General features: G+C 40.8%; 1 protein-coding gene and 1 long non-coding RNA gene across 7 annotated transcripts in view; one reads left to right on the top strand and one right to left on the bottom strand.

Moving 5' to 3' along the window:
• The window catches only part of nbeal2 (neurobeachin-like 2), a 40,123-nt gene that overhangs the window by 7,368 nt on the left and 7,948 nt on the right, over positions 1–24,807 (top strand). For 2 of the 6 annotated variants that reach the window (XM_034697974.1, XM_034697976.1), the window contains exons 2-40: positions 841–929; positions 1,165–1,332; positions 1,818–1,899; positions 2,244–2,356; positions 2,488–2,570; positions 3,333–3,418; positions 3,539–3,842; positions 3,982–4,088; positions 5,090–5,176; positions 6,068–6,151; positions 6,341–6,439; positions 6,603–7,249; positions 7,333–7,465; positions 7,769–7,888; positions 7,996–8,326; positions 8,480–8,562; positions 8,670–8,762; positions 8,988–9,159; positions 9,867–10,000; positions 11,799–11,958; positions 12,255–12,357; positions 12,546–12,696; positions 12,926–13,081; positions 13,194–13,353; positions 14,117–14,205; positions 14,295–15,005; positions 15,109–15,293; positions 15,423–15,579; positions 18,018–18,161; positions 19,917–20,240; positions 21,086–21,235; positions 21,328–21,485; positions 21,670–21,794; positions 21,890–22,007; positions 23,112–23,269; positions 23,353–23,486; positions 23,577–23,684; positions 23,778–23,873; positions 24,505–24,629. In XM_034697974.1, coding sequence (XP_034553865.1) covers positions 841–929; positions 1,165–1,332; positions 1,818–1,899; positions 2,244–2,356; positions 2,488–2,570; positions 3,333–3,418; positions 3,539–3,842; positions 3,982–4,088; positions 5,090–5,176; positions 6,068–6,151; positions 6,341–6,439; positions 6,603–7,249; positions 7,333–7,465; positions 7,769–7,888; positions 7,996–8,326; positions 8,480–8,562; positions 8,670–8,762; positions 8,988–9,159; positions 9,867–10,000; positions 11,799–11,958; positions 12,255–12,357; positions 12,546–12,696; positions 12,926–13,081; positions 13,194–13,353; positions 14,117–14,205; positions 14,295–15,005; positions 15,109–15,293; positions 15,423–15,579; positions 18,018–18,161; positions 19,917–20,240; positions 21,086–21,235; positions 21,328–21,485; positions 21,670–21,794; positions 21,890–22,007; positions 23,112–23,269; positions 23,353–23,486; positions 23,577–23,684; positions 23,778–23,873; positions 24,505–24,629 — 6,527 coding nt within the window. The remainder of the gene's footprint in view (positions 1–840; positions 930–1,164; positions 1,333–1,817; positions 1,900–2,243; positions 2,357–2,487; positions 2,571–3,332; positions 3,419–3,538; positions 3,843–3,981; positions 4,089–5,089; positions 5,177–6,067; positions 6,152–6,340; positions 6,440–6,602; positions 7,250–7,332; positions 7,466–7,768; positions 7,889–7,995; positions 8,327–8,479; positions 8,563–8,669; positions 8,763–8,987; positions 9,160–9,866; positions 10,001–11,798; positions 11,959–12,254; positions 12,358–12,545; positions 12,697–12,925; positions 13,082–13,193; positions 13,354–14,116; positions 14,206–14,294; positions 15,006–15,108; positions 15,294–15,422; positions 15,580–18,017; positions 18,162–19,916; positions 20,241–21,085; positions 21,236–21,327; positions 21,486–21,669; positions 21,795–21,889; positions 22,008–23,111; positions 23,270–23,352; positions 23,487–23,576; positions 23,685–23,777; positions 23,874–24,504; positions 24,630–24,807) is intronic. The other 4 variants (XM_034697977.1, XM_034697979.1, XM_034697975.1 and 1 more) reach the window with 3 other exon arrangements.
• Positions 3,082–5,424, bottom strand: LOC117822980. Its single transcript, XR_004633290.1, has 3 exons — positions 5,158–5,424; positions 3,562–3,823; positions 3,082–3,464 (listed from the first exon to the last, which is right to left on the bottom strand). It is a non-coding gene; the product is annotated as an uncharacterized LOC117822980 (long non-coding RNA).

Below are 24,807 nucleotides of genomic sequence, written 5' to 3'. Positions count from 1 at the left end.
ATAAGGGGAAGTACCTGGTTGATTCTTGAACCATGTGCTGTTTACGCGGCTGGCTGTGTGCAGTGAGTCAGCCAGTGTGGAACATCTCGTGTCGTCTGTCAAACTGTCTGCTTTATCAAAAATAAGACATGACGCTTTTTTTTTGCATGACAAGCAAATGAAACTGCAGAAGGTCCTCCATCATGTGAAACGAAAAGGAGCAATTCAAGTGTTTGATAGCTACACTTGTCTCAATCATCAGGGGCCTTGAATAATAATCATTTGACTTTTCTAAAAGGAATGCCTAAGATAAGAATATCAGTCTGAAGACGACATGTTTGAGAACTGCGACATTCATCCTTGTTATTTAGTCTGAGAGATAGAGAGAGTGGCGTGAGGGGGAAGAGTGGCAGGATATGTTGCGCTGCAAAAGCTGATTACAGCTGCGATAATGGCTGTTGTACGTAAACATCCTTCTACAATTGAAACTATCTTCAATGATTATGAAGCACACAGTTACACAAGTATCTCTTTTGCTTTAGAGTGTAATGTTTTCCTGTACACTGCATAACAAGTTATGAAACTTATTTTGAACTTCTGACTAAAATGAGTGCAAAAAGACAGGAAGATGTGGATTTGAACCTTCTTGTTTTGAAAAGAATTGGCTCATGTGTTCCTCTCTGTGTTGCATTTCTTTGCAACATCCTGTTACAAAAACAGGTCATATGGTTTAGTCAGAGCCGTGTTTTTCAGCCACTATGTGTGACAGTTATATGCTCAACTTTTTCTTAATGTGATACCAAAACTAATCCCAATCAGTATGACAGTATGACCTCACATGCCGTGTCCTCCCTCTTGCAGAAAGATGTGGGTTATCTGCAGCAGTGGCTGGAGGCGTTCGTTGCGTCCTTTGAGAAGCTCATTGATGTGCAGTCACTGGAGCCTCGGAGGTTAGTATCAACAGTTATTTATTTTACTGAAACTACCTAGCCAGAGGCTCCCACCAGGCAGTATTCCCCAAAGCAGGATGACCTCTGACCTCCTGTAGAGATACCATTTTGGCATGTTTATGTTATGTGTAAACGCAGCCCCCTATTATAACATCTTTTGCCTTTTTCGCTATTGCCTCCCCTCCCCTCCCCTCTCCTCCCACATCTCTCCTCCTCCGCCTCTCACTCCTCCCAGGCATGAGGAGTGCAGCTCTGAGGTGCCCTTGCTCCCCAGGGAGGTCCTGCTGTTCCTCAGCACCCAGCTATGGCACAGTGCGGTGCACCTCACCGACAGCACTGAGGAGCAAAACAGCAGCACCCCTCACCCCCTGCTCCTCATCAAGTTCTTCATCATTGTTTGCAGGTGAGGGTCCAGCCTGCTGTGTATACGCTTCATCATTATGACTGTAAACAGAGAGCTTCAATCAGATATAGACGTTTTGACCATGACAACAACAGGCAAAGGATTAGGACTGAGGAGTAACAGATGCAGTGCTGCATGTCCTAGTAATACCGCTGGATGTACTCGAAACTAGGCCTCATAAGGGGATCAACTGTATCCTGGCAGTTACCAATGACTTAAAACATTTCTAGTATCATCATCAAAATTAAGTCTTATTATGTGTTAATATTACAGTAAGAGAACGTGATGGTTTACAGTTTTTGTGACGTTTCCAGCAGATTGTTTAAAGTGCCTGCTAGTAGTCAGGATGTTGTCTCTTAGATTACTCGCAGTCTGTGTCTTTGTGTCTGTTTCTGAATTTTATGCAAGATGGCTGCACTGGTTAAACTTCATAGAGGATTTCCCCTAACCACTAACCTAAATTGCACTTTTACCTCCACTTATAGGAACATGGAGAACATTGACCCAGACAAGACTCCTGATTTTGTTTTCGAAACCATAAAGCTTTTGAATTTCTGTTTGACCCAGGTAAGGCCAACATAAACTAAAGTTAAATCAGGACATCGATTCCAGTGATTTATGTTTGGGTTTGGCTCCACAGCATGCCAAGTTAATCATGCAAGCAAGGCTTATGTAGTGCCATTGAGGCCAAACTATGCAGGGATATTATATGTACTAGTGAGACAGTTAATCTACACAGAATGGAACCTGTTTACAGCATGTGTCATCCTCATTCCGAGGTAAAAGAATGAGTTTACAGTAAAAAGTTAAATGGTTGTGTAGTTGAGATATTTGTTGCATATTAACATTAGGTGAATCTGTGCTGAGAATAAGACTTGGATAAATGTGTTAAAACTTTTGTATGTTTACAGCTAAAAAAGGGACAGGGGGAGCAGTCACCTCTACAGCTGGTTGTGCAGTACGGACTTGTGCTGTGTGAGAGTCTGTTTGACCCTTATCAGACATGGAGGAGACGTCTGGCAGGGTGAGTGTGTGCTGCTTAACCCTGCAACTTGCCCGTGTGAATGTGTGGGAGGTGGAATTTAGCCACAAAGACTGACAGAACATCCCATGCATATAACATGTTGCCCAACCTTTGGGCTTTCTGTGTTGCAGGGAGGAGGTGAGCTTGCTGGAGAGGAACAAGTATAAGTTCTCCCCACTGGCCCTGCCAGAGGAGCTGCCTGCTCTCTTCCATGGTGAGACACTCCCTTCATCCCTGTGATCTCTCTGTCAGACCTCACATACCACAAGAATCAAACCGTTCCCACCGCTGCCCAAACACAGCTTAGATTGGTCATGTTTGACTTGAAAAATGTTGACCTTAAGGGTTCTACAAACCTTTTATTCATTCTTGTGTTGTTTCCGGATTAGTGAGTCTGAATTGAAGGTTTTAGCTATTTAGCTTATAACTATCAAGGTAACTTCAACCTTGCTCAGGTGTTTCAAGTATAAGGAGCCTATTTGATCAGTCATAATTAATCTATTAACAACTGGGGTAATCTCAGTTTGGGCAAGCTTCAGTATGTCCTCATTTTGAAGGATTATTCTTTCATACAAGCTTTGTTTGTCAAGAGCTGATTGTGAAATACCTGGCTAATTAGCACGTATCAGGCTTTTTATTTACGTAATACTGAGCAACAAAGATGGAATCTTTTGATGAGTCATTATATTTTTTTATGGCAACTTTATTTGAATCTCCATTTTATTTTATTTTTTATTCCATCTTTATCTTTATTATTTCAAATGACAGCGGTTGGTTTTAGTCCAAGCTTGCATTATTAGAGGAAAAGAAAAAAGTACAGATGCTATACAGAAGAAAAACTCAAATTTATTAGCGTGCTATTTTGCTAGCTCTGATTCAGTATTCTCTTCTTCTTCAGTCTTATTTATATCTATATTTTTTGAAAACAATAGCTTGTAGTAGATAACATTATCTCTTGGTTTAAACTCATTCACAGAAAGTCTCCAGGAAAGCGAACAGATCCCAGAGCTCCTCAGACTGCGATTGGTTCACCTCCAGGGTGCTGTCATTAGTGGAGCAAAGGTCATCCATCTTATTTGTCCTCTTCATCATCGAAAAATTCCAAAATCTGTAAAACACAAATACACAACAAGTGCCAATTAAAACTGACAACAGGAGAATTGCTTTGTTTTTGTATTTCAGAAGAATGGCCTTCTCTTCATCACCCCCAGCTCTGTTGAGGATCTGTTCTCCGTCCTGCGAGCATGGTGCTGCAGGACCTCCGCTGAACCAAAAGACGCCTTGCTCCCACGGCTGACACTGCAGTGCCTGACTGCAATGATCCACCTCCTGCACTCCAGCAGCCCCGCAGAGCGACAAGTGGAGATCAGAACGATACTGGAGAGTTTCTTCCAGCTCCTTAACTGGAATCGTCTGCCAAGCAGTGAGGAGCATGACAGGCAGAACTGGGAGGACAGCTTGATATCCCTGCAGAGCCAAATGTTAAGTAAGAAGATTCCCATTAGGTTTCTTTTCTAAATGAGGATCAAGAACTCCTTTTGCATCTTTCAATCGGGCCAAATAATTGATTATTCCAATATTATGGCAATAAAGTAATGACTGAACATCACTGTTGTCAATTTTAGCTGCTGTTCCTGAGATACTGCAGTGCTCTGACAGACCAGTGCTTCAGGCTGTCTTCCTCAACAACAACTGCTTTGAGCACATCTTGAGGCTCGTTCAGAACAGCAAGGTCAGAGCTCTGTCCATCTAAAATATGTCTGTCTGCTCTGCCCTTCAGTCAGTTTGCCTGTCTGTCACTCTGTCACTGTTTATTTTTTTAGATTTATAGGTCACATCTATTGCCTTTCCTCACCTGAATGTCACAACTGTTATCTTTCCCTCTTTTTATTTGGTAAATGTTAAATATGAATAAATATGCATTCTTTAATCTCATTTTTTCTTCACATGGCCCCAACAACATATGACACATGCTGCAGTTTCATAGAGACAGCCAACCCTGTCTCCATTCACTACATTCACAAAGCGGCCATTTTCCTCTGGAGTCATGTTCAGAGTTTGCACCAGTTTGAAAGTCAACCCTGAAAATTCTTATCATTTCAACTCTTTTTAAATATGAAGCAACTGTAAGGACAGTTAAAAGGGAAAACCATGAGGGAAATTGTGAACATTTTCAATTTAAAACAAGAAATGGTTCTTGCTAACTATTAGCTACTGTAAGACAACGGTCAACGTTAGCATTCAACCCACTCCTTGCTTACATTATGTAACATTAGCTAGGCAGTGTATTCTAATGTTGTAATGCAATATTAGCAAACACTCCTTACATATGATATTGTAACATTTACTTCAAAATGGAAAAACCAGTGTTTAGCCACTTCCTAGCTAACTGTGACATCATCTTGTATGTGGCTAACTGCTAACGCTGACTGACCAAAGTTGAAAGATTTAAAAATATCTTGTTCTAAATTGAAATCTGTCCAGATTTTCCCTTTGGATTTTTTTGCAGTTCATTGTCTCTAGAGTTAAGAAATTATGATAATTTTGATCCACAACTCAGAACCTGGAGCACAGCTTGACACTACAGCAACATTTGAGCTCTCTGCCTTGAGCATGTCTTCCGAGGAAATTGGCAGCTGTGTGAATACGGTCAATAACCTACGACATATGCCTTTGTTGTCTAATTGTCCATCTTTCTGTGTTGTGTGTGCCTGCATGTGTGCGCCCCTGCAGCTCTTTCAGAGCAAAAGGTGTAGGCCGGAGCATGAGGTTGTGAGTGACCTCACTACGTGTTTACTCACAGAGGTCGAAGTGGACCAGGTACTTCCCCCTGCTTGGTGTGTGAAATTGGTCTGTCAGCAGGAAACTCAGTCTTCTCTACACCTATTAGTCGCTCTGAGCTGTTTAAACAGGAAGCCTTAGACAGGAAGTCTGGCAGGATTGTAAATAAAGCAGGTTGCACAAAGTAGGTTGGAGCTATAACTGATATTTATTTGAAGCTCCTCTTTTATCTGTCTTATCTTGGATCAGGTTACTAACAGCCCGTGTTTTATAGGATATACTTTTACATTTTGGCTATCGTAGATGTAGTAAAAACAAAGCCAAAATACATTTAATAAGCTGGAGGATTTATCTTCACTGGTGTGGGAGTGATGATTTATATCACTCATAATAATAGGCTGAATTCCCTGTTGACTCCACTGAGCAAGAAGAATATGTTGTGTTCTTTCACAGTGCATGAAACTTTCAATTTTGTCATTTGCATGTTCTTATTTCCTTCAATTTTGCCTGTTTTGCTGTGTGACTGGTCATATTTGTTTGAAAAAACCTGGCTTGAGACCTGGTCTGACCCTTGCGTTTGATATGGCCTAATTTCCAGCATTAGTTGTTTTTTTTTTCATTCTTGTTTTTTTGGTGGAAGGCTTTGGTTTTTGCATGCTGGGATCTATCAGTAATACACAAAGAAGGGATTGTTTAGTGATCGGTACAGCAGTTACTACTTACTTTGACCCACTCTGCACCAGTTATTGTGGTTTGGGAAAAATGTGGTGTGCTTTCTTCTGCAACTTTCAGATAATCTGAAACAATTCTTCTGTTTGGTCACGTGTGGGTGAAATTTGCACTTTTTGGGGCTCTTGGTGTAAACTTATAAACATGCACAGTTTTACTTCTGTTATGCCATAATAAGCTGTACAAATCGTTTTCTTCTAGGTTTTGGAGAAGGGACTAGACAGTATTACAGTCCATGCCTTAGGTGTCCTCACAGCTATAATGAGTAACTCACCCTCGGCTAAGGTAAAGCATTATTTGATCTTTAATGGTCTATATATACTTCTGTTCATGCCTACAATTCCTGCCTGATGAGACAAGCTGTTTCTCAGTCATTCAAGAAATCTCATTGTATTTCTTTCCAATGAAGTGTGCCAACTAGAGATCCCTGTGGTGCAGCTTTCTCCAACCTATTTCTGTCTCTTTCCTTCCCAGGAGGTTTTCAAGGAGAGGATCGGTTACCCCCAGCTGTTTGATGTGCTGAAGAGTCAAGGTCAACCCACTAAAAGGCTGCTGCAGGAGCTGATGAACATGGTGAAACACATATTTCCTCATTATCCCCACTGAGTGCAGAGACTGTAGAAGCCAATTTCCTCCCATTAATGACCCTGTTCCTCTTTTAATTGTGTTGCTTGTTAACCTGAAGTTATGGACCATGTCTTTGTCTGATCTCTTCCTTCACTGTGTTTATCTCCAGGCAGTGGAGGGTGAGCATGCCCACGCCCACCACCTCGGCATTAGTAATGACCAACCTCTGCTGCTACTCCTGCAATGGCTGCCTGATCTATCAGGTCAGAGGGACCTGCAGCTGCTGGTGGCCCAGTGGCTGGCTGCCGTCTGTGGTGGCTCTTTATCCTGTCGCACTGTGTCTGTGGAGGCAGGCATGGTAGGGGCTCTGCTGCAGGTGCTCTCACAGCCCAAGTGTCTGGACAGGCAGTGTGCAGACGTCCTGCTTGGCCTCCTGCAGGACCTGGGCTCTTTATGTCTGAGGCCAGAGGAACTGAAGAGCCTTCTCAGACTGCTCAGGGTGGATCAGGACAATGATGCCGTAGTAGGCACGGTGCACCCATACTGCGCTCCCATTATCCGAGTGCTCTCCGCCATGGCTGCCAGAGAAGGCCAGGACAGTGCCTTGCAGTACTTTGACCTTACGCCCCCTATGGCTGGCATTATGGTACCCACAGTCCAACGCTGGCCTGGCAGTGGGTTTGCCTTTCACGCCTGGCTCTGCCTCAACAAAGAGTTCCACTCAGAGTTCTCATACAACCAGAGACCTTCTGCAAACACCAGTAACGGGGCTCAGCACGAAATGGGAAAAGGACCACGCAGGAAGCAGCTCTACAGGTAAAGAATAAGCTGAGTTAAAAGCTTTCATATACATTGCTGCATTTTTCAAATTAATAAAGAATACTTTGTCTTTTCTCAAGCTTTTTCACAGCAAGTGGAACTGGTTTAGAAGCCTTCTTCACCATGGAGGGTGTGCTTGTTGTGGCTGTTTGCACTAAGAAAGACTACATGGCTGTGGCCTTGCCCGAGCATGCACTGGCTGACTCATGTTGGGTGAGTAAGAAGACATGTCGTAATGCGAGAACTGTGGCTAACATCTTTCCAATTAAAAATAGATTTGATTAATGGGAAAATCCCAAACCATTCTTTTATTTGAGGCGTTTGGTGCTGAAGAGTAATTTTGTAAGAAGTTGAAGGTACCTTCTGAAAAGAAAAAAAGTTTTGAAGAATCAGTGTGGTTGAATTAAAGCTGTGAGATGTCAGACAGTTTTTCTCCACTTTGTCTTTGCTAAAAGGATTGTACTGTGAGCACTAAACCTAGTAGTAAAGTATTCTTTATGATCATCCTAACTGTAGCATTCAGTGGCTATAGTCCACATCCCAGGACGTCGTCCATTTGGTCAGAACCTTGTCACAATCTACATCGACGGCGAGCAACCCAAAACTGCTCAGCTCCGCTTTCCATCTTTTAGTGAGGTAAGTGAAACTAGAATATAACAGTCCCTGCCTGTGGAGATGTTATATTGTAACAGAGTAGTTCCTTACTTTCAATCAAACTTCCTCTGTTTCTCTACTTCCCAAAGCCTTTTACTTCCTGCTGCATCGGCTCTGCAGGCCACCGGACCACTACCACCACCACCTCCCCCAACCTGCCCATGTCCTCCTCCAACACACCATCACCCGAGTTTTCATTCCCTGCCCACACCCCCTCCCTCAATCGTTCCCAGTCTTTCCCAGCATCCCTTGCAGGAGGCCGCTGGGGGTCTATGGGAGACTCACTGGTGCACACCATCCCGGCAGGACTGCAGGACACAGAGTGGGGGACACCCACGTCTCTGGACGGGCTCCTCGGCACTGCCTTCATCTGCCATGAGGCCCTACAACAGCCACAGATCAGAGCTCTGCATGCTGCAGGTGAGTCATGCTGAGTTGCAATGCAAATGTTGTTGAGCACATTTCATGCCATACACATTGAACTTGAGTAGAAAAGAAAATCATCTGAAAGAATACACTGAGGTTCTGTTTGCAGATTTTCTGACCTACATTGGTTTCTCTTCTTCATCACAGGCCCCAATCACGTGTCCTTATTCAAAGCAGACGGAGAGTTATCTGATCTTAACAGCAGGCTTCTGCTCTACTACACTCCACAGGTGACACAACCAGACTCAAGAGAAACATAATTATTTTGTTTTACTGCTTTCTTATTTAAATCCTTAGCAATGCCACCTAAATGATGTTATGTACATGTTTTCTTCAGGCCTTCAAAAGCCAGATTTGTCTGGACTTGTCGCCCAATCACCAATATGATGGCAGGCTTACAGGACACAGGGTTGTCAACTGGGACATAAAGGTTAGATATCACATACTGCAAGTAGAACTTGAAATAACAATGAGAACGTGTCTCCATTTCATCTAAATATAATGCTCATGATATAAACCAGTCAACTGCCGCTGACTGGTTTGATTATCTAGTTCTCTTTTTTTGGCTGGTCCCTATTTATATTTTAACTTGTGATCAAATAGAAAATATACCTCAAGTTTGTTTGGTGGATGACTCTTTATTTTTTCTCTGTAGGATGTTGTAAATGTGGTGGGGGGCATTGGGGTTTTGCTGCCCCTGCTGGACCAGGTATGTGAAGTCGAGCAGGCTTACAACGGTGGCCAGGAGATCTCAGACCTGCTGGGGCCAGAGCTCACCTCCCCTAGAAGCCGCGCTGCCATGCTGCTGCCACTGAACAAGTCTGCAGGTCAGGTCATGTTTAATTCAGATATTCCCATTCATTATTTTGCGTGCCCTGATACAGTTTCTATGCTAGAGTCTGTGTACCTGCTTTAAATTACAAGGCATTTGGAATTTTTCTTGAAAGAGGTGTTGAGAGCGATGATTTTACATGTGCAGTATGAGTTGGTGGTAGAAATTGTTTTGCTAATTCAGCCCCAAGCATCTTAAATACAACATAATTGTGTTGTTGCTGTTGGTTCCTTTTTTTTAGATGTTAAAACGCCAAATTCTAAATATGCTTTTTTGTGAAGTTGAGACTTGTTTTGACTCGCCGTAAGTCAGAGCTCACACATGGTGCCTGATGCAAGAATAACCAGGAAGTGCAAATCAGTCATGCAACTGGCAGATACTATAATAAACAACTCAGAAACAGAGCAAATATTGCTCACTAAATACCAATAGGTTAAATGTCAACAGCAGCATGGGCGTAGTGAGTCATGATAGCTGGTTTCAGAATAGCTGGCCTTGTGCTCTGAAGTCAGCCAACATAGTATTGATTAATAGAACAAACTGTATCACAAAACAGAGACAAACACCTTATGAGATGAGTTATGATTCATCACGAGGTTCACGTGAGAATGTCAATAAAGTGCTGTATCATGTAAAAATAAAAACACTTTGAGTCATACAGGAAATCTTCAAAGTTGTTTTGCCCTATTTTCTCTCTCTCAGAGGGCAGACTAGAGAAAAACAGCATCGCCGCTTTCCTGTTGATGGTGAAGAACATGATTCATCATCACCCTGTCAATCAAGAGAGCCTGCTGTACTGCCACGGCCCGAGCATTATCGGAGCTATGCTCAGCAAAGTGAGTAAGCCGCACGTCAGTTTGCACCGGCAGCTATTTGCAGGAAGAACTTATTAGCATCTGAAAGTGGTTGGTTGACCTTTTCTTTTGTATTAATGCAGTGTAATTGCTGTGTAATGAATGGGTATGGTGTTTTTGAAACAGCAGTGGTTCTTTCAGAACGACAGGATCACATGCTTGTGTGGGGGAATTTATGCAGAGTTGGCCAGATTGTGTGGTCTCTGCAGCTCAGAACAACGAATATCAGCAATTAAATCTGTAGCTTGAAAATGTTCTGTTGTAATCCTGCAATGTACATGATTTCAACAGCAAATGTAGAAGATGTAGATACATATAAGATAAGATAAGATAAGATAAGATATCCTTTATTCGTCCCACAACGGGGAAATTTAAATTTTACAGCAGCAAGTAGACAGTGCAAAACAGTATAAAGCAAACAAAAGCATATAAAATAGCAATTATTAAAAAGTTATTAGCAATTTTATTTATTTATTTATTTATTTATTGCACATATAAAAGAACAAAACAAACATTGCATGTTCAATAACACAAGCCAATATATAACAGATAAAATTCAATAATAAAATTAACCACTAACATGTTATGTGCAGGAGGAGCCAAAAAAACCCTAAAAGGCTTGTCGAGTGGCCCTCCATAGAAAATAATCAACACAAAGACAAAGTATCAATGTAGAAACAGAATATCTACATACAAAACAAAAAAAGATTAATAAGAGGGATTCATATTTAAAACAATGATGAAAAGAAAAGAAGGGAAAGTTAAAAAACAGACAAAACACAAAAGAACAGAATATTTATTTATGAGTTAGGAAAGTGGGGAGATTATGTGTTTGTAAATATGCATTAATGTTGAATTACTTAACTCACCTATTAGAAATTTTATGGTTTGTCTCTTGAATGAGTTAAAATTTGTGTTACTTGTTATATGACCAGGTAAACTTAAATTTAAAGAAGTAAAAATAAGCATATCTTACCACATATATACTCAACGTATATACACAACTAAATAAGTAAATTTACAAATATTTCCAAAACCAATGACGTGGTGAAAATGTACTCCCACTTGTAGCCTAGGTATAAACAATGACAGAACAGAACTGGGAAGATGGGTAGAAAGACGTATTGCACATGTAAGAAGAGAAGGATGAACTAGATTGGGGAAATATTGCACTTGAGTCCGTTTTTGTGATGTAATTGACTAATCGTTAAAGTAATTAACTCATCATTTATTGATGATAAACTGCTGGAAAGTGAGTCTCAAGCCAGAAACAAGCCAGCATGGTTTGCTTATCTTTCTTTTTTCTTCAGAGCAGATTTTCAAGAGTTAATGCGGAAGGGTTTTAAAATATGAACAATTATCTAGCCCTCTTAAAGGGAAGTAGGCTTGATTCAGTATGGTATCAACAAGAGACATCATTCGTCTTTCATTTAAAGAGTCACAGTGCTGTATAGATATCCTTTAACATCTCAGTTAATCTAGGGCCATTTACCACAGTACCCACATGCTTTTTTTTTTTTGCTTGACAGGATATGTTGAAATACATGACATTTAGGTGGAGCATCCTGAAAGGAAGCAATGTCTTAACTTGGGGTTGCCAGGTCTGACAGTGGCAAAGACTGAAACAAGCATAAAGTATATAATGGACACAGATACTTCATCAGCCTTTTAGTGTCTCTTAAAGTAGATGCTATATGAACCCTTGTGGTGGAATAAATCCAAGTTAATGGAGACATGCTTTAACAAACACACTTAAACCCCTCTCTTCTCTTTGCTGTAGGTTCCTGGCAATATGATGGACATGAATGTTTTAATGGCGTGTCAGCTGCTTCTGGAGCAGGTTTTCAACGAGGGCAACAGTTCACTTCTACATCAGTTCTACCAGCACCTGCTCTTTGATTTCCGCATCTGGACTAAAAGCCATTTTGCTGTGTGTCTGGGTAAGGCATAAGCAGCCCTTTTGTTGTTAAGTAATGCACCTGGACCTTTTAATGTGTGCCGACAAATACTTGCATTTCTTTTTTATGTATGTGCTGCTTAAAAGCACTGTGGAGCGGAGGCAGAATACATGAATGCTTCCAGCTTGGGCTGTGACAGAGATTAAAAGTGATCCTTTGCTCCTTTGTAGCCCTTTTTTGTAAACATATGCACTTCCTGAACAGAAGTGTGCATATTGGTCTGACATTTCTAAATGTCAAACTAAAGGGAGATGACAAGTCTTCTTTTTCTTCCAAAGCTCATGTGCAGTACCTGTCGTCTGTGATAAACAAGGGAAAGCAGCGCATGAAGAGGAAGTATGGGGTCCAGTACATTCTGGATAATATTCGCACGTACTACAGGTGAACTTTTGACGTGCACAGTATTGTGAAAAGATAATTCCAAAGAAATCCGATTGATAATGCTGTTAAGAGGTGTTGAATGTAGTGTAAACATGAGAATTGTGTCTTTATTTGTTTAAAATTACCAAATGATCTGTTTATAAGAGGACCCTTCATTTACTTCTTTATTCTGTTACCTTTGTCCATAGTGTGGAGAAAGACGGCAGCCCTCTGTCTGACGAAAAGCAGACGATTCAGACCTCTCTGTTCGCCTTGTTGAAAGACCTCCTCAAGTCTCCTACACCAGAGGAGCTCCACAGCGTCTTGGCTTATGTTCTAACTGCAGGAGAGGAGCAGCAGGTATGTGTTATCTGGCTTCATCAGGGATTTGTAATCATTTGATCTTTTCAGGGTGATACTTTACCTCAGATCCCTGAGTTTACTCCCCATCATCATCCTCATGTCATTTTAATTCTCATGTTTTGGAATCTCTGTATTTTCAGACTCCTGTTTTAAACTGCTCAAAATGTTACCCGTTTCTTCATACTTTCTCATTCTGTGCATCTTTATTCTGTCCTCTCTCTCGTAGGTGGTGAGGGCCTTGGATGTGCTGTATGATCTGCTGAGGAGCAGCCCTCCTCGTGAGCAGGTGCAGACTGTGCTTCTTGAATGGGGTGTGGAGCAGCTGTACTGCTTGCTGCTCACTCAGAGCTTTGGGGATGAGGCCAGAGAGAGAGTTTTCAGGGTGAGCACAAACCGCTGTGTGTACTCTTTGTAATCTGTGATCTTTTACACTGCAAACAGCAATGCAATGTATACTCTAAATGAAAAGCATACAATTCTGTTTGATTTTGCAGGTTTTGTATAAAATCCTCAAAAGCGAGCGTGTATCTGAGCGGCATAAACAGCGCATTAAGCTGAAGGACTTTGGATATCTGGGTCTGGTGTTTTTACTTGAAAACTTTCCAGTGACCATGACCACAGTGCGGTGTCTGTACGAGCAGGTCCTCGCTACAGGTAATGCCAGAACATCCTTATGCCTGCACCTGGGGTCTATTTAGCTTTTGAAAAAAAGATAAGAGACATTTCTGAAAGTTGGGAATTTTTAGCCTTTCTCTGTTGTATTAAATCAGTCCTAAATCAAACAAACTTATCTGCCAATTCACCAACAAAAAGCTGCAGTCAGGGTCTGATTTTTATTCAAATTGTCTGGTTAATATGGTAGTATATTCTTATACTTAAAATAACTCTCCCATTTAGCAAATCATTGGTTAAAAACAGATAGCACTAATTTGTTACGCCTCCAATTCATCATGTCTATAAATTCTAAGCATGCTGAACCTTAAAATCAACTGAACATGCATCAAAGTGAGATTTGTCTGCAGGCATACAACGAATACAACTTTTACGACAATGTAAGTTTCTGGTACTAAAGTAATGACTAATGAAGCTGTATTAACTTTGGTTTAACTGAGCTTTACCTTCACAGAGATGTCTGCTGGAAATCAACAGCTGCTTTTAAATCACCACTAAAACTTACTCAATATAATAAAATGAAGTTAGAGAAATTTGATGGAAATACTGCACCAGGCTTGTAGCACAATGTTAGTCCTTGACTGATTGTTGCATATAGAGGAAATACTTCAACATTAGCTTCAATAAAATCAGAAATCATGTGAATCAAAATTAAAGAGTAAGTTTATGACTTGAATCTTTGAAGCTGATGAAAAGAAGATTTCCTTGGACTATACACTGAAATATGTCTGCTGCTTCCTCACAGATACCAATCCAAACTTCCGAGACTTGCTGGCTGTGGTCTCTCTGTCCCATCAAGCTGAGCTCACCGTCCGTCTGGATGTCTGTCGTAAGGTCAGTCTGCTCACTCGATATGTATTGAATGTAATGTGTCTGAAGCATATTTATCTCTCAGTTATGAAAACAAGCTCCTCTCTCCCCAGCTTTTTCATCTGATCTACTCCAATGAGGATTACGTGAAGCAGCTTGCTAAGCAGCCCGGCTGGCAGGATGTTCTCACCAAGCTCTATGTTAAAGAGTCATATGAGTACTGCCCTGCCAGCATCACAGACTCTGGCAACCACAGCTCCTTTGAACCAAACTTCCGGCCACCACTGCGCAGGGAACAGTCTCTGGTCATAGAGGACGCAAACACCAACATCTTCCTCAGCTATCGCACCTCACAGGACATTGAGGATGAGGAGGAGGATGAGGGTGGTCGGCGGGACATGTCTGAGGGATTCTCTGATTTATCCCAGTCGCCTCCAAGTGGAGGTGGAAGCACACTTAAAAACTACTCCAGCTCACTTCAATTTAAGTCATTTGATTCTGTGGAACAAGGGAGCCACTCATCTTCAATCTCCAACGCGATTGATTTCAATCCATCTCGCCCTGATGATGACGGGAGAGACTATCAGCCCCTTTCCCCCTTTGGTACATCACCCTTTGATATGGAGTTAGCCGGGATGGGGGAGACTGGTGCACACACACCTGCAGGTAGCTTGACAAACACACCATCTCCTCTCGAGCAATTCAAACCTTTTCCACCGCTAAGACCCAGGAAGAGCTCCAGTTTGTCCAATGTGCTGGATGACACCAGCTACGGGACAGACCCGCCAACAGGAGATACAATCTCCAACACATCAAACCCACAGGTACTCGTCCTCCTGCTCAGATTTCACACATATATCAATATTGGCCCTGATTTGAGGACTTGTTTGTGTAAGGATTTGGTGCTGAGTCTGTTTTGCGTTTTAGCAGACCCCTGAGGAAGAGCTGTGCAACCTGCTGACCAACATCATCTTCTCCGTGTTATGGAGCCGCAGCGGACTGGAGGGGACAGAGGACGTAGTGTGGAGAGAGAGAGGACAGGTCTTTTCTGTTCTCACCAAACTGGGGTCCTCCTCCCAACTGGTCCGCCCTCCTGATGAAATAAAACGCAGGTCAGGGAGGAAGATGGAGTAATGTACTGAAAGTGTCTCATAATAGGGAAATCTATATAACTGTGTTGTCTTCTGTCTCAGTATCTTCATTTCAAACTGATAATTTAAAATTCTGCTTTTTTACACCAGTCTGTTGGAGATGATGCTTGAGTCGTCTCTGTCAGATCTGAGGGAAGCTCAAGGAGCGTCTCTGCCTTTCTGCCCCAGTCTGGTTCGTCTCCTCAGGCTGCTGCAGGACTTCCTGTTTGCTGAGGCGACAAACAACCACACACTGTGGAGTGAAAAGGTGATTAATCCACCTGAAGTAGTGCTGTTACATTCTGTTTTGGCATTTTTTTTGCCATCTTTGTCACATTTCTGTTTTTGTAAGGAGTAGATAAGATTCACATTTTAATTATTGAGTTTTGAAGTTGCTGATTAGCATAATTTGTTAGCTTTGGGCAGATTTTGCTATTTCCTCATCCCTGAATACTGTAACCCATGGCAACAAAAACCAAATCAAAAACATTGAACACTGGGCGGCTGTGACTCGGTGGGTAGAGTCGGTCGTCTATCAATAGGAAGGTTGGCGGTCCAATCCCAGCTCCTGCAGTCACATGCCAAAGTGTCCTTGAGCAAGACACTGAACCCCAAATTGCTCCCTCTGTTGTTCAGAGGTGTGTGAATGTGAATGAATGAGATTAGCTAGCACTGATGGTCCCTCACTACATAGCAGCCTCTACCATCAGTGAGTAAATGGGTATGAATGGGTAAATGTGACGAGTAGTGTAAAAGCGCTTTGAGTAGTCAGAAAGACTAGAAAAGCGCTATATAAGTACAAGTCCATTTACCATTGAACTAAGCTGTTACCTTGGTTTGTTGGGTCAAGCGAGGTAATGAATCATATTTAAAAGGCAAAGGAGTCAGCACACTTAACATCCTTTCACAACTTTTAATCTGGGCTAAGTATCGTACAAACTAGCAACAGTGACTTTGCCCAGATTAAAAGTTGTGAAAGCACATTTAGTGAGCTCACCTCTTAACCTTTTAAGGAGCCTCTGTGAAGTCATGAACCATAAGACATTTTTAGTTTAGTTTAGTTTAGAGTGTGCTCCTTTTTTCTTTTTTCGCAATGAACCATAGCCATGTTGTGTTACTAGTACTCAGTGGGGGACAAAGTACACGCCTTCATTACTTAAGTCAAAGTATAGATACTCCATGTCAAATATTACTCCAATACAAGTGAAAGTTGCTCTGTCAAATTATTACTTGAGTTAAAGTCCTGAAGTACTTGCTTTCAAAAATACTTAAGTATTCAAAGTACTTTTTGAAAAATCTCAAAACTTTGTATTTTCACAAAGCATGAGTGCAGTCAAGAATACATAGAAGTACATTCTGTTACATCATGTTTATCTAGAAAACATTACTTGAAATCTCTAAAAACTATACCATGGAATAAAAACAGAAACTAAGTTACTCCAAGAACAGACAACTTAGTTTGAAATGTTCATCTGGAATGAAACAAATGTTACGTAGCTCAACACACTTTCTCAGGTTGGACAGTGAATGTTTGTATGTTTGAGCAGAGTGGGAAACAGGGACAACATTTCAAACGATACGTATCATTCTTCATGTCAAAAACCTCTAACACGGGCTGAAGATATGGTTTACTAAGGTGGAGAATTATAGCCATCATTACCACCTCTAAATGAACTGTCTGATCTGAGTGAAATTTGCTCTGTGTTTGCTCCACGTTCAACCTGTATAACGTGCGCACGATATACAGGTACGACTAAACCAGAGACAAATGGAACTACCCAAACACATTTTACTGTCTTAGGGATCAAATTTCAGAAAAGAGGAGGAAATTCATGAGCTGACTTCAAAGCAAAAGTAGTGAGTAACTAGAGCATTGATAGAAATGTAGTGGAGAAAAAGTACAATAATTGTCTTCTAAATGTAGTGGAGTAAAAGTAATACGTTCCTCAAAAAATAATACTGAAGTAAAGTACAGATACTCAAAAAATGTACTTAAGTACATTACTCAAGTAAATTTACTCTGTTACTGTCCACCACTGCTAGTAACCGTATAGCCCAGATATTAGCTTAGGCATGTTAGCTGCAGTTGTATGATTACAGTGCAGACAGTAGGAGAACATTACATACCAGTAAGATGCAGGCTGCACATTTGCTTTCTATTAATACCCAACACCAGGCAGACTCCAACAACTGCTGAATTAGAAAAACTGCTCAGAGCAGCAGTCCACATTAAATCTGTCTTCATTTTTATCTCTGGTATAAAATACTAAGTACTAAAAAAGTAATGTATTTAGTTTTATCACTGCAATTTTTAAAAATAACCAAGTTGGGTCAATGAAGGGAAATCCTTTAGACACATGATGAATATTTGAATGCTGGAACAAATGTTCAGGTTCTGCATGCTATTAAGTTGGTACAGTAGTTAAGTATTGCGCTGATAGTAAAGGTATGACACACATCACACTGTGTTCAGCTGGGTGTGGTTGTTGTCCGTTGGTGTCTACTATAAGGGGAGATGTTCTTTTCTGACTACAGGGTGGAGAGTCAGGCTTGGGTGTAGGTAGCATCTGAATCACCTTTTTAACTACAGGTTAAGCTGTATTTAATGTACTGAATGGCTGTATGTTGTTGTTGGTGCTCCAAGGTGTGGAAACAGGTTGAGCCTTTCTCTCAAGTCTTTTGTTAACATTTGTTGTTGCATTGCAGATCTTTGAGGGGGTGGTGAACCTGCTGGACAGGTTACAGGCTTGGCATAGCACCCCTGGCAGCCCCGGTAACACCGAACTGAAGGAAATGGCACAGATCGGCCTGCGTATCATCACTGCGTACATCCATCAGCAGCACTCACCGGTCAGCAACTTGTCCTGAGTACACCAACAAAAAATTGTCAAATATTTCTCTCTTTTTATGTCTTTCAAAACTTTACACCTGAGTAGCTGAACTTTACAGAAAACACATTCAGAGGGGTTTACAGTATTTATTTAACTCGATAAGCACACTCGGATAAAGCCAGTTTAAAAATACCAATCCTTCTATGGCTTTCTTCTCACAGGCATTGCAGTCATTCCTCTGAGGGAGTGTTTCTGTATGAAAGGGTAGCTCCTCTCTGAATTATGACTGATTCTAATGCCGCTGCTGCTGTGGGATTGTGAGATTAAGAGAGAGGTCATATATGAGCTGACCATGAGTGCTTGCTTTATCGCTGGTTCAGTCTCAAGTGGTACAGTTTCCCTTAAGCTATTTGTATTTTAAATGTCAAGTTTTGAATAAATTAAACTTAATTTCATCATGACATAACAGCTTCAGCTGACTTGGAAATAGCTGGATGATACCTCTCAGTAGAGTGATTATACATTTCAGAGGTACATTGTACCTAATTACACTCACCTGAGTACTATTGTGACATACATCTACATCTACAAGTACTTGCAACTTTCAGATTTACACTACTATGAAGTTCTAGTAAACCTCATTTTAGAATGAGTTATCATTTGCAGATAGGAATTTGTACAGAGAATAACGAGGGTGATTACTTATGATGCTTTGTTATGAATGAAACCATCCAGCATACTGCATACTTATTTTATCTACATGAAGTTAACAGTCACAGGGACCACTTTTATGTTAGAGTACTTTTATTTCTGGTACTTTGAGCACATTTTACTGATAACAGTTCTGTGCTTAAGAAAAAAAATGATGATTTTTCAGGATATAACCTTTACTTTTAATTTATATCGTCGTGTTTATACATCCAGTCAGGATCTGCATAGTTTTTCTCATTACGGATTTGGTCAAGACTTCTAACAATTCTCTCTCAGAAAAGACTGTAAATGAGACCTATGCTGGGATTCTTCTGAAGGGCCAGATTTGAAAAGAAACAAAGTGCTAAGGGCCTGGATAGTAACGTGACTCATGTCAGACCCATGAAGCTAAAAGTTTATGAGTTCCTTTATGCATTCTTTTAACTAGCCTGCGTTTAATGTTTTGAATAAGATAGACATTCTGTCCTTGACAATGCATTGATTGAAAAAAAACAACCAAAAAAAAAACCCTTCTTCTGGCACTAGATGGCAGAACCTGTGGCCAATCAACTTGAAGCACTTTGTCGCACTTACTAAGGTTTTTCCCTCCAGTCTAAATTCTTGCTTGTGTTGTACGTTGCTTTGGACAAAAGCATCTGCTAAATGAAATTGTAGTATTGTAGAATTGTAATGAAAGGGTTGGATGGCCTACTAATTAAATGATTACCCTCGTATAATCAAAAGGATGTACTGACAAAGGAACTGACGTTAGCTCTATATCACTGCATTGACAGTGCAAAAGGTAAAATGTCTTAGTTAAATTCATTAAACGATGGAAACATTGAATGGCTTTTTTTCATAAATATGATATTTCGAAAATGATTTTAAGGGTTGGATTAAGGTCATTAAATGACTGGATTTGGTCAACAGACCGCCTATTGAATACGTCTGGTATAGATCCTTGCAAGACAGAAAAACGTCATTATATACATAAACAAATTTGTCTAACATATCTCTTCAATATCTGCATGTTCAGGCTATTTTTAAGGATCTTAGCATTGATTTGCCTCTTGCTCTACTTCAGGTGCGTGAAATGGCCTACTTGAAGCTCCACAGTCTTCTACAGACAGTGCTGTGTCTCAGCTGGGAGGAGGTGTGCTTCCTACTCGGGCAGATTGGCTCCCCCTTGTGGACAGGAGATGCAATTGATGGCAACAACTGTGAGAAAGCAGAGACGTTCTCCCAGCTGGTCCCCGTTGTGCGTACGCTGCTGGACCAGCATGCCGACCCTATCGCCCTCCAAAACTTATTACCAAACTTGCCCATCACCAACGGCAGCGCCACCTTTGCACAGGACCTGAAGGCCTACTGTCAAACACTGGAGTGGCAGGAGTTTTTCCAACAGCAGGTCAGTGTTTGTCTGACATTGTGCCTTTAAAAATAGATTAAGTTTATCTTAAGATTATTGAATCTAGAGATTCTCATTTCCAGTGTTTGGTGAGACTAAACAAGTAAAATGAACCGTCCTCTCTCAGTTACAGCTGCCTGAGCTTTTTCTCCCTTTACATTACACTTTTTGCCGCCTTGTCTATACGTTTTGAGAAATGTTATTACAATCAGAAGGGTTAAAAAAAACTCAACTCCCAAGAGTTTTCTAGCTGACCTTCAGTGTATTTTAAGAAGACATCAGGTTATACTCAAACCTGAAGCTGACATATTTTATGAACAGATACCAGACATGCAAAACACTCACTGAGAGGTGGATTTATCATGGCTGTGTATGACAGGGCATGCCCATAAATCTGTTTTGTTAAGATTGCTTCTGTACACAGATCCAGCAATACATTAGCCAGTCTGGTATAAATTTGGCTGCCATGACAGTTAAGTATGGGTGTGTATGTATTAAAGGAATGCTAAGATGTTTTTGTGCTTTTACACATCCATAGTATGAAAGAGTCAGGCAATGGATGAAAGGAAAAATGAAGCAGATTAGTTAGATTATAAGGGGTTGTAAAAATATCTACTGCAGCTAGTAAATAAAGGAATGGATACTACATGGTGAATGGGAAAGTGCATATCCAAATGGAACGTGGGGAAAAATCTGTTTCATGCATATTGCTTTAAATATAATTTATTTTGGAATGTGCTTCTTGTGCACAAATGTACCACTCTTTTTCATTTTCATTGAAGTCAGCGGAAAAGTTTTAATTGTATAAGTGCTTTTCTGTCCTCTTTCTAAAAATGTGTGTCTAGGTTCAGCCAACCATGGAGCTGTATGAGCTGGACACGTTTGGGAGGAGTCATGACATCATGTCCAATTTCTGGAACTCCTGCTTCGATGACCTGATGAGCACTGCCTTTAAACGGGACAAAGACAGATCAGACAGCAAGAACAAGTTTCAGGTTATAAAACTCTCAGGCTGGTACACACACTTTGACAGCGTTAATGTTTCACATCACTAATCTGATATTTGTGTCTGCTTGTGTGTATGCAGGAAGTGATCGTGGACCCCTACCTGAAGCGAGTGAGAAGTGAGAACAGCAGGCACTACAGCTGGCAAAAGCAGATCTCCAGCCAGCAGGGGGTGGTGTGGCAGCACTGGAAAGCACTCCGCAGGCTTCTGACCAGTCAGAGAGGAGCATGGGCCAACAGGTACGACTACCTCAGGCTTTAAATTGGAGGTGTTTACAGGATCTCCCTCTGCATTAATATTTCATTAAATTGTTGATTCAAATTCAAACAAAAGAGTAACAAATGATCTCAAACCATACTGCCATTCTCCTGTTCCTTGAGACCGTTGTGAATTTTCCCTTTTTCTCTGCCATACTTTTCACAGAGTTCAACCAGAGGTGAAACTGAAACTGTCAAATGCAGAGACTTATTCAAAGATGCGTCTTAAGCTTGTGCCTAACTTCAACTATGATCCTCACAGTGAGGCCAGTGCCCAAAGGGACAACATGGGTATGTCACTGAGTATAAACATATTATCTTTGATCCTGTGTCTTAAACATAAAGTAGCAGTGCAATGAAGATCTTGTGTTTTGTGTGTTCTTTAGGAGCTGACAGCCCCCGTAGCTCTGAGACCCTCCCATTGGCTGTTGCAAAGGAAGCAAAAGTAAGCGACATGGAGGATGATCAGCTAGGAGAAGAAGATGTTGTCTTTTTGGATGACACGTGAGTCTCCAGTTTCCCATTTGTTTTGTGCACAAACCACAAAGAGCACAGAGAAAAATGTAGCATAATGTAAATAAAGCACAACTGGTTTTTTTTGGAATCACATGAGTTCACAATTGTACAAATGACATTTGTTACTTATCATCTATAGTGATCCACGTTGTTTTTTAATGTTACAAGACAGAACTCAATAAAAACAAAAACAAACAAAGAAAAAAAGAAAAGGACAATGACACAACGTGGGGTGTCTGTTTCACAAGAAAACAATAAATACAAATACTTTGATACACAGAAGTATGTTTGAATACTTTAAACAAAAGAAGGTATTTTTGTCGAAATATAAGACATCCACTTACTCCACACTTACACAAATTTGTCTTTCTTAAGCTTTAAAGAAAAGGTAATCCGTTTATTTTAAAAATGTCATAAATTATATCATACCAGTCATCGATAAGCAATTTTCTGGTTATTGCTTTCCTGGCTGCTATGCTCAATATTCCAAATAAATAAATACATTTTCTATACTTGGATGTGTGGAGGTGTCCAACAAAGAGCTGGTCCCAACTAAAAGTCACATTTGTATCAAACACCTCCCTTAGTTCTTTATGTATATCAAACCAAAAAGGGTGTATTTTGGGACAGGACCAAAACAGGTGATAATGATTTGCTTGCTGACAGTTCCTCCAACAGCTGGAAGAACCTGTGTGGTGTAATTTCTGAAGTGGTGTTATAAAATTTCTGATAAGACACTTCCATCCAAAAAACCTCCATGAGACTGAGCTTATTATCTTCCATTGCAGTTCCCAATATTATTCCCACATCTCCTCAGAAATACATACATTAAGTTATTTTTCCCATTCTTGTTTTATGTATGAGGTGCATTCTGTTCTCACCACTTGTAGACCCTTGTATAACCTTGAGATTACTTTGAGCCCAGAATCTGACCTATAGGCACTTATAAAGATTTTTAACAGATCATTTTCAAACACCTTTTGAAAGCACAACTGTTTTTAAGTGCTTAATATCACAGAACAGGTATTGAAATATTTGCAAACTCCTTAAATATTATGTTCCAGAAGGATTAAATTTATCTCATGCTTTCAGGGCGGAGGGAGAAGATGAGAGCCAGAAAGAAAAACTGGTTCTGTCTGAAGACTGTGAACTCATCACTATCGTGGCAGTAGTGCCAGGTCGTCTGGAGGTCACCACACATCATCTTTACTTTTATGATGGCAGCAGTGAGAAAGAGGAGACAGAGGAGGGTAAGAAAATATGCAATTATTAACATATCCCTCACTGTAATTCAAAGGATCCTTTCAGAAAGGAATACTATCTGTGTCTTCAGGAATTGGGTTCGATTTCAAGAGGCCTCTGTCTCAGCTCAGAGAAGTCCACTTGAGGCGCTACAACCTGCGACGGTCTGCGCTGGAGCTGTTCTTCATAGACCAGGCTCATTACTTCATCAACTTCAAAAAGAAGGTGTTGCTTAGTTTGTATAAAACTTCCCCTGCTGCTTTGCGTAATGAAAAAAAGCTTGAATGCTTAAATTCCTTATTTATGCTCTTTTAGGTACGAAACAAAGTGTACTCAAGGATCCTGGGGCTGCGGCCTCCAAACCTCTTCTACTTCGGTTCTCGCTCCCCACAAGAGCTACTGAAGGCATCTGGATTGACACAGGTTTGTAATTCAGGTCGCTTAATGAAGCTGAGTTATTATGTTATGAAGCTTGCTTCTCTTTAATGATGTGTCTGTTCTTTATGTGTTACACAGAAATGGGTCTGTAGAGAAATCTCCAACTTTGAGTATTTGATGCAACTGAACACCATAGCTGGACGCACTTACAACGACCTGTCACAGTATCCTGTGGTAAGTTCTCTACCATAACAATGTTATACTCCTTATGTTTGTGGTAATGTGTTGACAGAAGGTGATTCACTTTGAGTGTGAAGAGGTATCAAGCATGGACTGTATGAAACAATGGACAGTACAGCTACCTCAAGTGATGCCAAAACTTCCAGAGCTGGTGACAGACTGCAGTATAGCCCATAAGGCCTGCCTCCTCAATTATAACAGAAGGAACATGGTTTTAAAATGTAAAACCATGCTCTCTGTTATTACAATTGTTAATATCATAGTTGTTGTAATGAATGAAGTTGTCCACAGGCTCCCCTTCTTTTCCAGATTTTGTCCTGTACATTTAAAAGTAGTATTTTAAACAGAAAAGCTCATCCTGATTTCTTTCAAGAGTAAACCGATTCACTTACGTAAAATCTTGGCTGTACAAAATGCCCAATAGAAGGCTGTTTCTGCAGCTTGATATTAATCACTTGTCCCACACCTACCAGGCAGTGGTTATTGAAATTAGAAATGGCCAGTTAAACTTGACGCTGTTGGTCTTGCTTGTCCTTGTCGGGTATAAAGAAAAAGCATAATCTGTTTCATAACCAGTTGAAAACTCCTCACAGCAGCTTTTCACTGTTCTTATGGTCCTCTTCAGTTCCCCTGGATCTTATGTGACTACACCTCTCCCATTCTGGATCTGGAGGACGCGTCAATTTTCAGAGACCTGTCCAAACCCATCGGTGTGGTGAACTCTCGACATGCACAGAATGTCAGAGAAAAGTAAGGGTTTCTTTACTTAAAAAAACTGTATGTTTTTGGTGTTTCTTGTACAAGAATCATAGACCGTATAAAATATGAACGTAGTATCCGTGACATCACCCATCTGTTCCTGAGTGCTGTTTTGAAGCCAATTGACGGCGGCAGCCATATTGGAAATGCGGAACTTAACCAGGAATTG

Source organism: Notolabrus celidotus, chromosome 12 (genome assembly GCF_009762535.1).
Source record: "Notolabrus celidotus isolate fNotCel1 chromosome 12, fNotCel1.pri, whole genome shotgun sequence".
Classification (NCBI taxonomy): domain Eukaryota; kingdom Metazoa; phylum Chordata; class Actinopteri; order Labriformes; family Labridae; genus Notolabrus; species Notolabrus celidotus.
Note: the sequence above shows the minus strand (reverse complement) of the source record. Positions and strands in the feature narration are given on the sequence as shown.